The following is a 14,596-nucleotide window of genomic DNA, read 5'->3' as shown; positions in this document are numbered from 1 at the left end:
TGCCATAAGATGACTAGATACAGCAAGTGAATGCTTGAAACAGTGTGACGTGAGAGGAAGGAAAATAGGAGCTGAGCGACTTCTCGGACAACAAGGATGAGAGTTGCTGGATGAAAGTAGCTCGATGAGATAAATGGGCAAGGCGCCTTTGGAACGAGCAAGAAGATGCCGAGTCGCGAAGATGACACACTCTGAAAGCTGCGCAGGTGGGGTTGATGCTGGATGGATTGAGGATACGGGAGATAGTAGTGGGATCACCGGCATATCACTGCTCGGACCTGAGAGTCGGGGATGAGATCGTCAAGGTTGGTATCGTCACGTGCGCTCTTATCATGTTGAAAGTCTGTCTCAGATAGACGGAAACCTCGTGAGGTTTGACGACTACGAAGAGCAGATCGTCGGCATCGACAAACCAGGGAGCGTGCTCAGCCTGACGATTTTTCGTCCGGAAGATGTACATTCATATTTCCATTTCCCTCCTGAGCTTCCTACAGGGCACGGAGCATGACGTCCAGTTGATAAGAGCAGCGAAAGAAGACATGATGGAGAACGTGAAGCTGTTTCAGAAGCTGACAGACATGGAGCAGTTGCTGAGAGACTCTGAGGATCACGAGCTTATGAGCCACTTCGACGAGATTCTCATGCTGATCAGAAGAGTGCAAGAGAACGCAAACGCAAGTCAAAACAAACTTCTGGCTGAGAATGATGCCCTCGCGCTCCAACTGAAGACCATGAACAGCCTTGCTGGTCATCTTTCCACTTGTGAGAAGTATTCAAGGGACATTCAGGTTGACGGATCCTTGCTCTTTCACCCTGTTGTGACTTCCTTCTCAGAATGTCCTGGACCAGATCGAACGTAACGGAAAGACAGCATGTCACTACAATCCTCCTCCCATGTCTGAGCTGACGAGACAGAGACCGGAAAGCGGTCACTTGGAAAGGAACCAACAACGGAATGAATATCGTCGGAGCATCAGGAAGTGTTTTGAGATCTGCGATTCTCTGATAGAAGTGCTGGGAACAAACATCGCGCTATATTCTTGCAACGGGGCTTCAAAGTTTCACTCCAGCTCTGGCCCATCATCAACGGTGAATGGTTTCCCGAGGAGTCGCAAGGGGTAACACGTTCTTGATGCAGGTGGGCATCATGGTGAATGACCTGACGATCGATGGGATGCTGATTGGAGGTCCTGCGTACAACAGCAAGATGTTGCGGAGGGGAGACAAGATCGTCAAGGTAGATGGCATCGAAGTGTCCATGGAAAACCTGCAAGAAGTGCTGGTAGGGGAAGACACTCCTGGATCAGAGGTGAACTTGACGGTTGAGAAGGGAGAGGAGAGTGCGAAGGTGATGTTGACATTGATCTCATACGTCTCTGACGCGCTTGACGTTGACAGGAGGTTGTGGAGGTGACGCTCACGAGGGTAGCGAGGACTGAGATGGCTGAGAGGATCGAGCTGTTTGAATGCTTTGCGGACATCAAGGAGAATGCGATTGTGAGTGAGAACAACGAGATCATCTTCTACGTCGACAACTGTGTCACAAAGTTCACCAACGTGTTGATGGAGCAGCATGTGAGGGATCAAGGGATGAGCTCCAACTTGAAGAGGCTCAAGAGCAGATCAGTTGAGCTGATCTCGCAGCTGCTTCAAGAGATACACAAGTTCAAGGTGTGGCCACAGATTTTGTATGAGGTCGAGAAGGCAAACATCGCAATAAGACATGCAGTACATGAGTTGGGAGAGGAGATGTTGCAACTTCAGAAAGACTTGGTGACTGTAAAATCGATCCGAGATCGCAAGGTGAAGACGAGAATATTGCATGCGATGAGAGAGATGGAAAGAGCAAGAAGAGATCAGTTTGAATGCAAGAATGAACTAGGCAAAATCAAGATTGAAAATGAGAACATCAAAAAGAAATGGGAGGAATGTGCGAAAGAATACTTCGATGAACTCAGCTCGTACCAGAAGAGAATAGTCTGCTTGGAGGCAGACATGCAAAGTCAGCAGGATGCTTTCGAGCACTACAAGTCCAGCATCCAGCAGGCGCAGACAAGCTCAAGAGAGGAGTTCCTGCAGGTGGAGCAAGAGCTTCAAAGTCTTATCGCCGACATTGGAGTGAGCAGCCGACATCACGATCGATTCCTTGATGTCTTTTTTCACCGTCTTGACCTGCTGGACGCGATTCTTCTTCGCTGCCATCAAAGAACGTGGGAGCTCAAGGCCGAGACGGCGATGAGAAGCTTTCAAGTCGTGAAGGGTTCTCAGCTCTGCCAAGAATGGCTTATCAAGGCAAGGGCAGACGTTGAAAGAAAGCTGGACAGCAATGACTCTCTCTGTTTGCTGCTGCTGAGGAGAATGCAACGTTGCAATCTAATCTTGATGTTTTCAATGTGGCAAACAACCTTGAAATGGAAGAGATCAGTCAGGTCGATTCGAGATCGCAATCTCCTCGTCAAAGTGGCGAAGTATAGATTATTCACAAAGCGAGAACTTCTACTGCTTTGGGCAGAGCAAACGTTCAGGAGGAATGAATTGAATTATGTCCAAAAAAAGCAAGAAATCAAGCAGCTTCTTTCCAGTTTTCGTTGCTGGCAGCTTATAGTCCATCGTCTGACTCGAAATCTGAGTGTGGTATTCCGATTTCAGCACAAGCATCGAAGAAGAGTGGCAAATAGAGTCTTCAGCGTATGGATGCGAACGATTCATCAGGGCAAAAAGTTGAACGTCGCTCGAGGGAGGAGATCGGCTAGGGTCCTCAAGGGACTTTTCTTGAGCTGGATATTCTCCTCGCAGCGACGTTGGATAGAAGAAATGAGGCTGGCTCATATCAATTTGAGGGTGGGGCTCAACACCTCGAGACGAGTGATGCACATGTGGTGGCTGAGGAAATGCAAGTCGATCCACCTGAAGCACGCTCAAGACGCCACGTCAGAAAAGCGCGAGATGTCACTTTGCATCAAACACTTGAAGCACTGGAATCGCAAAATTCGAATGAAGATGAGACTGACGTCGACGTACCTGAGACTTGACGCTGCTGCTCGTTACAAGTCACTGACTCGTGCCTGCTTTGCTTGGTCAGTAGCGGCCAAGCACTCCCGTAGGACGAGCTACATCGCAAGGATGTTAGTCGCAGGTGATGTCAAGAGAAGAAGAAGAAGAGTCTTGCACGGTTGGAAGTCGATCGCCGAGCAGTCTTTGCTCTTGAGTTCAGCAGAAAACAAGCTCAAGACGTTGAGGAAGCAAAAGATGTGTGCTCTACCATTCGTCTTTTGGCTCCAATGGGTGCAGGATGCAAAAGAAAACCTTGCGATGCGGGAGTTGTCGCTGCAGATCAAGAGCATTCATCATCAAGTCACTCAGGGTTCATTCTTTCTGACCCGCCAACAGCATTCCCTCATATCGGCTCGAGCTCGTTGCGTTTGTCTCACCAGAGCTCTGCATCAAATGTCTTGTGATTGTGTGCAGCTCAAGGACAGCTGGCGTCGTGAGCAGTCTGAAGACATGTCAAGGCAGGCCCGTCGACTGCTTCAAGTCGCTAATGTGTGTGTGACGATAAAGAATCGTCAACTTATAGACATCTATCATCATATCTGGTCTCAACGCGTGACAGCGAACAAGCGGAAACGAAGGCGATTACGACAATTCTTGTTGGCGCGTCTGAGAGCTACCATGACAAATTCTTTCCAAGCCTTGCAGGAGGATGCAAAGCGACGAAGAGACGAACGGGTGCTGAAGCAGGTAGGCAAGTCGATGAGTGAATTCCAGCTTGAGTTGCAAGCGCTGAGGGAAGAAGCGATGAGAACAAAGGAGGAAATTTTCTTCAAGACCAGGTACATCTTCCTTCTTGGTCAGGAAACGAACAGATGTAGACTGTCTGTGTCTTCCTTCACTCCTCGGAGGGTTTGTGACAGCGGGCGGGGAGCAAGATTGAACTCCTCGAAGCTCGTCAAGATCTATGAAGACCTGCTGGCGTACAAGAAGTTGAACAAGATATTCTTTCAGTGGATCATCAGCTGCAAGAATTGCGTGATTGATCGCATCTCGTCGGGTGAGAGGCAACGGGGGGTGGGAGAAGGAGAAGAAGTGGAAGTCGTCCACAGTCAATAGAACTTCAAGCAAGGGCACCATTTTGTTTTGATCTTGTTCTCTCCTCTTGCACTCCTCGATGCTGACCTTCTCCTTCACTGCAAGCCTGCGTCGTCCTGCCCATCCTTTCAAGTGCGTCAGCAGCGGGTGAGAAAGAGCAGGAGCGATTCACATCATCGATGAGGACTCGGTTGGAACCGGGACCAATCGAACCCGCTGCACGTGCTATAAGTGGACTTTCAATCGTCCGCTCCCTCACCTATCTCGTCCTCCATCTCGTTGCCGAACATGTCCAGCTCGGGCTTGTGAAACTCCTCCATGATCTTGTCGGTGTCGGCTGACGACCCATCGGAGTTCTTGTCCTGCAGGTAATCACTCCCTCCCTCGCCGTTGCAGGTAGAACCTTTAATTCGTCGGAGAATAACTTGCTCTCACTCGTCTCTTCCTCGTTCGGATTGATCCCTTGGTAAGGCACTCAGCAAAAAAGCAAGGAGGAGACATGTCGGGCTACCGTACGCCTCCATCAAGTGCTTGTCTTCCTCCCATTGCTTGTCGATCGCCTCGTCAATCACTTCCTCCAACGTCCTGACCTTCTCATCAGCTCTCAGCCTCCCACTCGCCACTACTGCACCAGTTCCACTTTATCTTTGTTTGGGCCGGCGTGAGGAAGTTGCGAGGAGGAGGAATCGACCCGGGAACCTTTCGCTACGAGAGGTTCAAATCAGTCACATAGAGGTCTCAACGAGAGTTACCTTGCGAGACAAGGGGTTCACAATCTCTGCCTCCTCGTTCCACTCGTCCCAAACATCAGGGAACTTGAGTCCTCCTAGAAGAGGATCTGCTCCTCTCCCGTAGCTCCTGTTGCCAGCTGCTGCGTGCAGAATATCCAGCACCTCCTTGCGATGTGCCGGGGTTCTCAACCTGACAGGCCTTGTCAGCTTCCCGACTCATTCTGGTTGCTCACGCACCGCTGGCCCCATCCACCTTTGTTGGGATCCTCGAAGGTATGCTTCCTCTCGTCAGCAACCTCTCTAATGGGTAGCGGACGGGAGTTGACCTAGTCGTCGTCACTCCCACCCTCTTCACGTGCCGCAGTCTCACCTTCCACTCAGCGTCGGCATTGAGCAGGGGAGTCATCTCAGCATCATTCTTCGCGACAGGATCAGCTCCCAGCTCCAGCAGCTTCACCACAACGTCCTGCTTGCCGATCATGTCGCGTCCTCAAAGACAAAGTCCTTCACCTTGTGGGCCCAGAAAGCTGCTTGATGCAACGGAGTTGTGTTGAAACAATTCACAGCATTCACAGACGCTCCATGAGCCGTAAGAACCTCCACAACATCCAGGTAGCCCGTCTAAAGCATTTCAGCTCTCGACTCTTCAATCTTCGTTTCTTACCATCATATCACAAGCGCAGTGCAACGCAGTCTGATTGTTTTTGGACGGGTCAATTGAATTCACGTTGGCACCTTCACTGATGGCTTGCCGCACCTGCAACCTTCTTCAGTATTCGATCCCACATCTTAGCATGCACCAACCAGAGCAACGTCGCCTTGCGAAGCCCCGAACCATAGCAGCTCGTCCGCGTCAATCTGTTTGAGCTCCTCCTCCGTTCGATTCAAGTACCTGAATCAGCATTAGCCCTGAAGTTGTGCATCCTCGAAGACACTTTTCATTGGGCAGCTCTCCTCTCTCAATCTTCGCTCTCCTCAATATTTCCCTGACATAGGACATTTGCTGATGAGCCACAGGACAGCATCAGAAGCTAAAAACGTCTCACGCATCAGATCTTACCAGGGTATCGCCTTCTCTAGGGACATGGTCCCGCGCAAGAAAGATGTCTCTCAGCTCTTCATTGTCTGGCTCATCACTGACGTCCTGCTGCCACCTCCCGCTGAAGATCGGATCCTTCGTTTCCTCCTCGAACTGGATGGCCCCGTACACCCCCCCCCTCAACTGGAGGTTCCCTGAGAAACAAACAAGCCTGCAACCCACCGATGGCATGACAAAGGCGAAGCCTGCAACAAGCAGCACAAGTTGAAGCATCGTGATCGTCGTCATCCTCGTCCTCTACCTCCTCCTCCCCTCTTTCTCCTCGCTCCTCCCATATGCCATGCCCTCCGATACGGCTTGACTCGCAAGGGGGATGATGGCTGACCCAGGGTCTGCAGGTGTCGCGAACCTGGTTGCGAACAAAGGGGTGGAGTATTACTGCCTTCATCTTATGATAGTTTAAGTCCTGAGGCAGACTTGACTTGTGTTTTTAAAAGTTTCAATTGAGTAAAAGTAGAAACCAAAAGGTTTTCGATCGGCTTCAATGCAGTGAGGGCATTAAAGAAGAGGAGGACGAGGAAGACGAAGCAGGAGGAAGAGAAGAGAGGGCGAGAGGAGACATCCCGTAGAACAGGATGCACTCTCGTCACATACGAGGAAACATGGAGCTAAGGAGGCCGCTCCTGCACAGTCAGGATGAACAACAGGAGGAGTACAGTCCAGGACGTCGTCGCAGCGATGGGGTTGCTCTCTCCCAGGTGAGGACGAGAGATCGAGGAGGGGAGGAGGTGGAAGACGTCGACGATGAGAGCTGTGAGACATTGTTCTGACCTCTTCTCAGGTTGATGAGGGGAGATTCTCGGTATTCCGAGCAGCAGTCTCTTCGTCGAGCTGCTGGTCAGCAGGAGAACGGATGCTCTTTCCGGCTCTTGCGCGATGGGTGACTTTGCTAGTGGCTCGAGTGTTCCTGATCACCATCTCAGGGATCAGATGCGATGCGGAGGATAGAGAAAGATGCAGAGAGCATATCGTGAGGGTTGATCCTCCGGTTGCCCATTGCACTCATCATGGCTCCAGGTCTTCGGATAACTTGGAGGGAGCATTCAGCATGCAGACCTTTGTTGTCAACCCGTTCCGAACAATGCTGCACACTTTCACGTTGTGGATCTCTTTTGTGAAACAAGGTGTCCTGATAAAGTTCGCACAGACCACAAGTTCCAGCGCATGTTTTCCTTTGTGATTCTTTCTTCTCTCATCGGTATTGCTTGTTGAGTGGGTCTTGCACTGAAGTTGGACCATGTAAAGGCTCAAGCCCGGAATTTCAAACCTTGTCACCTGTCTTCCCATGAAGATCTGCGAGATTTCACAGGACGGACGAATGGTCGAGCGGGAAGATCTGAACCAGGTGAGGGAGAGGAGGAGGGGGAGGAGGAGGAAAGTGGAGTACCAGGGGAATTTTATGGGCTGATTTCGTTGCAGTTTGGTCTGCTCGCTGAGTACTTTGTTGGGATGAAAGTTGAGACGGGCCTGCGGAAGATTCTATTCCCCAACGTGAGTCAGGAGGGCATGCGCGGGGAGGGTGAGGGGAACTGGGCAGGTGGACCTGCAAGGGAAGCCATGGCATGGAGGAAGCAAGAAGACGACTCAGTGAGCCTGAAGATGAGGACGTCTCTTCCTCTGCCTTGTGACATGTATGCTTCACTGCAGCTTCTTCCGCGAGTCATCCTGCATGTCCGACCAGTTTCTCCGCATGCGAGACCTCCGTCCTCTTCAGGTCTTGCTCCCTCCCGGCTAGCTCGTTGTCATGCTGCGGCCTGCAGACGCTTTCTACTGCCGCTGTAATTGTGAAGGAGGGAGCGATTGTAGTGGGTGCGTTGATCTCGTTCATGCGCTCCTCTCCTCCCTCCCCCTCCTCTTCGTCCTTCTCTCTTCCCTTCTCTTCTCTGCTTCTCTCCTTCCTCCTCCTCTACTTCCTCCTCCTTCTTCTCTCGACCCTCTCTCCTTGTCTGATCGTGTGATTTGAGCAGGTCTGGACCCTCTCCGCGCAGTAATCATGGAGCGAGCTGCCTATGTGGTGAGTGAACGTGATGTAGGACGAGGGGCGAGAGAGAGAGAGGGAAGGGAAGGAGGAGGCTGAGGGGAGGGGAGAAGAAGCGGGGAAGGGAGAGGAAAGTGCCAGAGAAATTAACTTCCGAGCAGGTTGTTCCCGAAGGCGACGAGGGTTTGCTGCAGCAGCTCCGCAGTGAAATCTTGAGGAGGAAGGAGGAGGTAAAGGGCAAACGGCGTCTCCTCTCCACCGTCCTGATGATGTTGGACAGTCCCAGCAGGACTTCCAGCTGGTTGTCATGGACGCACTGGTTGACACCGTCCTACAGAGGTTGACGCCTCCTCGTCCTTCCAGCTTCGCCTCTCACTGCCTTGTAGCTACATCGACCAGATCCAACTCCATATCTACAGCAGGTACCAGCCCCCTAGGAAACAAGCCTCCTCCGCTGATCCCCGTTCACTCTCAGTGCCATGATCCAACTGTCCATGAAAAAGAGGATCGGTAGTCAGGACGTGAGCTCTCCTGTCCTCTAGCCGCCGCTCACTCTCTGCCCCAGCTCCATCGGCTCTACTGCCTCCGCTCGCGGGTGAGAGCGAGCGAGTCTCTTGTCGAACGCTAATGCAGGTGCAGCTCGAGGATATGCTGCGGCAGGTGGAGACGAGGCGCCCCGAGGAGGAACAGAGGGAGAGGGCGAGGGAGGGAGAGAGGGAGAGGGAGGGAGAGAGACATTTACGGGGAAGGGGGAGGGGGGACGTGGATGGAGAAGTGGAATCGGAATCTAACGAACAGAGAAGGTTGACGGAGTGTATGCTGCGTTGGAATCCGTGCATGATTCAGGGTAAGGGAGTGGGAGCTGGAGGGAGAAATTGAGAGGAGGAAGTGAGGATCTGCAGGGCTGCCGGTGGAGAAGAAGAACCCGAGAGACCGGAGCCACAGGAGGGCGACTTCATGTACAAGAAGATGCAGGTGAACGTGAAGGAGGGAGCAGCAGGAGGGAGTGAGGAAAAAGAGGAAGGAGGAGGGGGGGGGGAAGGGGAAATTGGACAGGATGGGAGGGCAAGAGGAGCAAGAAGGAGGGAGAAATAGCAGGGAACAGGAGGGAGCAGGCGGGAGGAGGGAGGATGGGGATCGGCCTCTGACTGGCCTCAAGGTGGAGGGTCGACTGGACGGCTACATGGTCGAGCTTCTCAACTTGAGGTTTGGAGGAGACGGTTGACGAGCCACTGCTGACGTGTGGATATCTGAAGATTCAACTTGAGAAAGATCCTCAAGGTTCCTCCCGTCTCCCTCAGTCTCCCCCTCTCCCCCTCTCCTCCTCTCCTCTCCCCCTCTCCCCCTCTCCCCCTCTCCTCTCCCCCTCTCCTCTCCTCCTCTTCTCCTTTTCCCCTCCCCTATCTCCCCGCTCTCATTCCTCGCCTTCTACCCGTCTCCCTCCCTTCTATGCCGCTCCATCTCTGCTCCTAACCTCACTCTTCTTCCGCTCCCTTCCTCCCTTCTATCCATCCACTTGCTGCCTGTCCCTCCCAGCTCCCCTGTCCCCCCTTCCCATCTTTCGTTGGGCTCACCTCAAGCAGGAAATCCATGACAGCAAGATGCTGGTTCAGCTGAAACTGAGCTACTCGCAAAACAAACTTCTGCGCGCGGAGGTGAGGGGGGAGGAGGGAGCGGGGAGAGGGTGAGGAGAGGAGAGGAGAGGAGGGGAGGACGGAGAAGGACGTGGAGGGGGCGAATGAGATGGAAGGTCACGTCTTTGCAGGTTGCCTTCCAGATGGCCCTGGCGTGGTTGAGCGCGGGAGTCTTCGTGTCTGCTGTCTTCGGTTCGTCTTGACGAGGAGGCTGTGGGGGCAGCGAGAGGGGGCGAGTGAGAGCAGGGGGGAGAAGAGAAGGAGGGGGAAGGGTGGCGGTGAAGGAGGAGGAGAGCAGGAGATGAGAGTGCGGCAGGGATGAATCTGCACAACGGGCTGGAGTGGATGCAGACCAACGGGACAAGGCTAGTTCCTACCTCTCAGCAGGTAAGCGACGTGCCTCCTCCTCCTGCTCCTCTTGACGGGCCAGCAGGGGGCGGGTGAGGGCACGTGGGTCTGGCTAGAGGTTGTGGTGGGCACGACACTGGGGGTGCTGCTGGGGATGGTGGCGACGTCCTTGGCTCTGTTTCATTACGAAGTGTTCATACGATGATGTACAAAATCACACAAACTTTCCGTCCGCCTCCTCCTCCATCTTCACCTTCCCAGCAGCTTGTTCATCGTTCTCATCCTCAGCCGCTCCTCGTGCCTGAGCTTGAGCGACTGCGTCCACCTATCAGCAGCAAGCAGAGCAGAGCGCGCCAAGCCGCACCTTCTTCTTCATGCCCAGCGACGCTTGAGATGCTTCCATGGCGCTCTCACGCGACCCCTCCTCCCTCCCCTCTCTCGTGACCTCTCTAGCCCTGTGCTCCTCCTCCCCCCTCTCCTTCGCTGCCTCAAGCTTCTGACTTCTCGTGTCCCCGTCCTCTCTGTCATGCATGGTATCCTCGTTCTGTTCGTGGTGCTGCTTCCTCGTTTGCTGCTGCTCATGCTCCTCGTGCTCGAGCTCCTCTTCTCCTCTTTGATCCTCGTCGCTCCCTTTCAGCCCTTCTCTGCATTTCTCTTCCCTCTTCTTGACATCTGTTTGCTCTCTCTTTCCCTCTCCTTTCCCCTCCTGATCCTTCTTTGCCTCCTCTTCCCTCGAATGCTGCTGTGTCTCTTCCCCCTCCCGCTCCTCCTCTAGCTCGCTGCTTCTGTTGTCTTCACTCTCCGCCTTGCTCGTCAAGGTTCGAATGCTGGCGAGCTCGTCGCGTCGAACAAACAGCTCCGACTGACTTGCTGCAAACTTGAAGAGCTCGGACGAGACTTGTGCAATGCTGCCTGACAGCGCGTCTACCGCCTCGGCACAGTCTTCTTCGTGGCTCGAGAGCTTTGCCGCGAGCTCCTGCGAGGAGAGGAGGAAGCTACTCTTCATCCCCTCCAGCTCCTTCCTCGCCAGCTTGATCATCGCAGAAGTCTGCGCTCCCTCCTCCTCGACCTTGGCGATGCGCTCCCAGGTCCTGCTCTCGCTCGCCTTGAGGTCCTTCTTGCTGGCATACAGCAGCAGACTCTCTCGCACGTCGTCGCGCGACACGCAGGAGAGCATCGCCTCCTCCAGCGTCTTCATCAGGCTGCTGTCTCGTCGCGCCGCAGACTCCTCCATCCTCTCTGTTAGCTCCTCACTGAGCGCGTTGATGGCCTCAGCGGATATAGAGGGAGAGGGAGAGGGAGCAGAGGCAGCCAGAGAAGCTTCAAGGAGAGACACGCGCGAGGAAAGATCCTCCAACGCGCTCCTCCCCTCCTCCCCATCTTCTTCTCCGCACTCTCTTGTACCTCCTTCCTGCTTAACATCTCCCTGTCTCTGTGCTGACTTGCTCCCCTCAGATTGCCCGCTCCTCTCTTCCAGCATGACAGTGCGCGAGCGGAGTTCGTCCAAGCCTTGCTGGCAGGAAATCACTTCGTCGCTCAGACAGCACACGCTCCGAGCTGCCTCCCTCCCTTCCTCTGCGCGAGCAGCGACCTCCTGCAGGTCGAGTTTAACTTCTTCTGCCACGGTGTCGCAGTTGTCGCATCTCGACAGGACGTCCGCAAGCTTGCGGGAAATTTCGATCCTCTCCTGCTGGTGCCTCTCCCGCTGCTCCTCCAGCTCGACCAGGAGCTCAAGATGCTTCTTCTCCACTTTCTCGATGGCGCTGAAGCCGCTCAGTAGCGAGTGAGCGAAGTGCTCGCCGATGTAGGCGAAGCGAACCTTCTTCTCCTCACCCGAGTTACCTAGAGAGACTTGAGGGTCCAACAAGGCGAGAAGGAGGATGAGCAGGAGCAGAGCAGGAGGTAAACAAGGGCAGGAGCAGAGCAGGAGAAGGAGAAAGCTGGGGAACCGGCTCGTTTTGGCTGAGAGGGGTCGAGGACGTTGGTGAAGCCTTGGAACAAGCTCTGAAAGGCAGACTTGAGGTCTGACGGCTGGACGAACTTCTTGTCTGCACCTCATCCTCAGCTCATCCCATCGAGTCTCTCCCTCCTGACTCACCTTGCAGCTTGAGCGAGAGCTCCGCCAGCTGCTCTATCAGCTTCCCTTGCTTGGCCTGCTCGGCTTGTCACAAGGCGGTGCGAGCGCCCGACCCGAACCTCCAACGTCACAATCTTTTCTTGGGCAAGCTTGAGCGATTCTTGGAGTTTGCTATGATCCTTCTTCAGCACCAACGCATCCGCAGGCATGCTCTTGGATTTCTCTGCAGCATGTCAGCAAGCGCCAGACCCACCATTGGTGTGACCCTCTGCCTTGGGCGAGTCTTGTCCGACTTGACATCTCTTCATCATGTCTGCGCTGATGTCAGGGGCAGGAGGACGCCCCGAAACTCCACCTTCCATTCTTCTCATCCTCACTGTCAGCTTGTGGATAGCCGCGTCTCTGCTCTTGGAGTCCGACTCTCCCAGCTCTTGCGAGGAGGGGTTAGCACAGAAATCAGCAGCCTCATCACGGACCTTGTCTCATCAGCCTCTCCTGGTCCTGCATCGCTGATATCTCTCCTTGCTGCTTCAGGACCTGACGTCCACGCAGTCAAGAACACCACCCCTGTCGCACCGCTCTCTTGCCCAGGTCTCCAGGGCTTCCACCCGGTCCATCAGCAGGCTTGAAGCACGCTCTTGCTTCTTCGACCGCCGAGCTACAAGCACTTGAGCTACTGTGCAGAGAGGAGACTAGCGGTTGACCTGGAGAAGCGTCTGGCTCTATAGAAGGCTCTGCAGCAGAGACGAAGGAGATAGACTGTGACACTTGGGAGATGTGCTCTTGGCCTCTGTCACGATTGTGCTGGATGCGGACTATCCTCTCTTTCACCTGAGACTGCTCTGCTCCTCGTCCCCGTACACCTTCCTCGTCCGCTGGTATCACTTCATCTGGGCTGTCCAGGTACCTTCGTCCCCACGTCAAGAACGCCTTCCCGTTGCTCCTCTCCCACTCCTCTATCGCTTCTAGCAGCTCCTTCCTTCTCTCAGGTATGATCTTGAGCACCAGAGCCTTGTACCGCTCCTCCGATCGCCGAAGAGTGTACGAGTTCGAAGTGCGATCCAGCAGCCTGGAGGAGTCGGTGAAGGTTGTTTCCAGCATCGCCCGCTCTCGGAGAAGGTTCTCGTACTCAGCCACTCCTGCAAGAAGTGATCTCATGCTCTCCATGTCCCTCGTCAGCCTTGCTTCGAGATCCTCCAGCTTCAGCAGCAGCCCTTCAGACACCTCGCTGCTCAGTAACTCCGGATGTGACGTCTTCTCCTCCTCGCTCATCCTCATGGATGAGCAAAGGCCGTCGATCCTTTCCCGGCAGGCCAGCAGCAGCATTCGCAGCAAGTCTTCTTGAGTAGCTTTCATCTTGGCTACCCTCGCCGCATGAGGAAGGCTTGCGCAGGAGGACAGGAACGCAGCTTGATAGGAGTGACTGGAGGGCTGAGGAAGCTGACTTGCGGGAGCGCAGGGCAGGCAGGAGGACGAGGGGGGAGGGAGGGAGGAGGGGGAGGAGGGGGAGGCCGTCCGCTGCCATAACCGCACCAGCGACTGGAGAACATCATCTTCAGCCATTGAGGAATCTCCTTGGTCAAGTTTTCAAATATCCTTGATTGTTGACTGGAAGGTTTGTTTTTACTCTTAATCAAGTATTGCAGGCCAGTGGCCTGCGAAACGACCTTGAAGACACTCAGTGCTAGTTTCAATGAGATGGTCAGTCGGCAACACGCTCTCATCGAGCAGCACCGTCGGTCTGTGCGCGGGCCAGGATAACGTGTAAAAGATCCGTGATCATGTATAATGTTATCAAGTATTCTTCTAGGTAGCTTTGTAAGTGTTGTGTTGTGGCAAGTGACTAATGACTACGTTGTCATTGAGTACGGTCAGCAACATAGGCTCCGTCAAGCATCAGCTTCACGCGGTCATCCGACTGCGATCTCTTCATGCCTCATGGCTACCACTTCTCTTGTCCAAAAGAGCACTCCACGAGTCCGGATCCTCACAGTAGGATCCTATCCCTCACCAATGAGCACCCATCCTCCCCACGACCTGCAGCAGCCCTTGATCGTCAGGTTCTCGCAAGCCCCAGCATCGCAGGTCTCACCAACACGTTCAGCACAACCACCGACAGCACCGACCACGCAAGAGATCGCGAGGCAGCCGAGGAGGCCTTGACGTAGGACGAGACCGTGACGCTGAAACCCTTTGACGGGTCGATCTTGGCGTCGGAGGGAAGGTTTGTGCTCGTGGTGGCCAGGCTAAGGGACTACCAGCCATCCGTCAGCGCCTTCGGTCAGAGACACAGTCCTTGACTTACGCTTCCGCTCCGCCTTGCCTTGTACTTTTTGATGTTGTTCTCTACCGCAGTACCCTAGCCGTGACGTCATCAGAGCAGCGCTTACGGGTCTAGCGAAGTTACCTGATCTTTGTTGGCGGTGGTGATGCTCACGTCGATGGAAGTGCCGCCTGCTCCTGCCGTCGACGTCCCCATCTTCGCCTGCCAGCCTCTCGTCATCCCCCCGCACATCATCGCACGCGCAGGCGGGGCCTCTGCGCTCTCTCTCACCTGCCCAGCTGTAGTGCCGAAGGCCGAGTTCATGTCCGTGGCGAGCTGCTCAAGATCAGGCATGGCGCCGCCTTCTCTCTCGAGAC

At 54.2% G+C, this 14,596-nt stretch overlaps 4 protein-coding genes across 4 annotated transcripts; 2 read left to right on the top strand and 2 right to left on the bottom strand.

Annotated features, from left to right (window-relative positions):
- Positions 1 to 3,699: 3,699 nt before the first annotated feature.
- Positions 3,700 to 4,126, top strand: GUITHDRAFT_152725 (hypothetical protein; the record flags this gene model as incomplete). The annotated part of the gene is made up of 1 exon (XM_005832393.1): positions 3,700 to 4,126. A coding segment is annotated over exon 1 (181 nt), but the record flags the coding sequence as incomplete, so codon positions are not given.
- Positions 4,127 to 4,184: 58 nt separating this feature from the next.
- GUITHDRAFT_108733 (hypothetical protein) lies at positions 4,185 to 5,820 on the bottom strand (the record flags this gene model as incomplete). Its single annotated transcript, XM_005832392.1, has 13 exons — positions 4,185 to 4,214; positions 4,262 to 4,305; positions 4,349 to 4,451; positions 4,493 to 4,551; positions 4,601 to 4,674; positions 4,721 to 4,794; positions 4,842 to 5,010; positions 5,058 to 5,146; positions 5,191 to 5,286; positions 5,331 to 5,441; positions 5,485 to 5,577; positions 5,625 to 5,712; positions 5,756 to 5,820. The coding sequence occupies 13 exons, from the start codon at positions 5,818 to 5,820 to the stop codon at positions 4,185 to 4,187; spliced, it is 1,095 nt and encodes a 364-aa protein (XP_005832449.1).
- Positions 5,821 to 6,494: 674 nt separating this feature from the next.
- Positions 6,495 to 10,084, top strand: GUITHDRAFT_108732 (hypothetical protein; the record flags this gene model as incomplete). The annotated part of the gene is made up of 23 exons (XM_005832391.1): positions 6,495 to 6,617; positions 6,701 to 6,799; positions 6,843 to 6,889; positions 6,937 to 7,017; positions 7,067 to 7,117; positions 7,165 to 7,264; positions 7,339 to 7,410; positions 7,457 to 7,506; positions 7,567 to 7,633; positions 7,680 to 7,728; positions 7,887 to 7,933; positions 8,059 to 8,127; positions 8,178 to 8,236; positions 8,284 to 8,319; positions 8,373 to 8,407; positions 8,696 to 8,744; positions 8,800 to 8,872; positions 9,057 to 9,103; positions 9,154 to 9,178; positions 9,481 to 9,552; positions 9,663 to 9,723; positions 9,848 to 9,918; positions 9,965 to 10,084. 23 exons carry the CDS (start codon positions 6,495 to 6,497, stop codon positions 10,082 to 10,084), a joined length of 1,503 nt encoding a protein of 500 aa, XP_005832448.1.
- A 44-nt stretch (positions 10,085 to 10,128) lies between these two features.
- GUITHDRAFT_108731 (hypothetical protein) lies at positions 10,129 to 13,234 on the bottom strand (the record flags this gene model as incomplete). Its single annotated transcript, XM_005832390.1, has 8 exons — positions 10,129 to 10,194; positions 10,244 to 11,721; positions 11,829 to 11,927; positions 11,978 to 12,032; positions 12,076 to 12,179; positions 12,222 to 12,386; positions 12,433 to 12,493; positions 12,533 to 13,234. 8 exons carry the CDS (start codon positions 13,232 to 13,234, stop codon positions 10,129 to 10,131), a joined length of 2,730 nt encoding a protein of 909 aa, XP_005832447.1.
- Between the last annotated feature and the right edge of the window lie 1,362 nt (positions 13,235 to 14,596).

Source organism: Guillardia theta, assembly GCF_000315625.1.
Source record: "Guillardia theta CCMP2712 unplaced genomic scaffold GUITHscaffold_35, whole genome shotgun sequence".
In the NCBI taxonomy this organism is placed as follows: Eukaryota; class Cryptophyceae; order Pyrenomonadales; family Geminigeraceae; genus Guillardia; species Guillardia theta.
The sequence above is the reverse complement of the archived record's forward strand: the minus strand, read 5'-3'. Positions and strand labels throughout refer to the sequence as shown.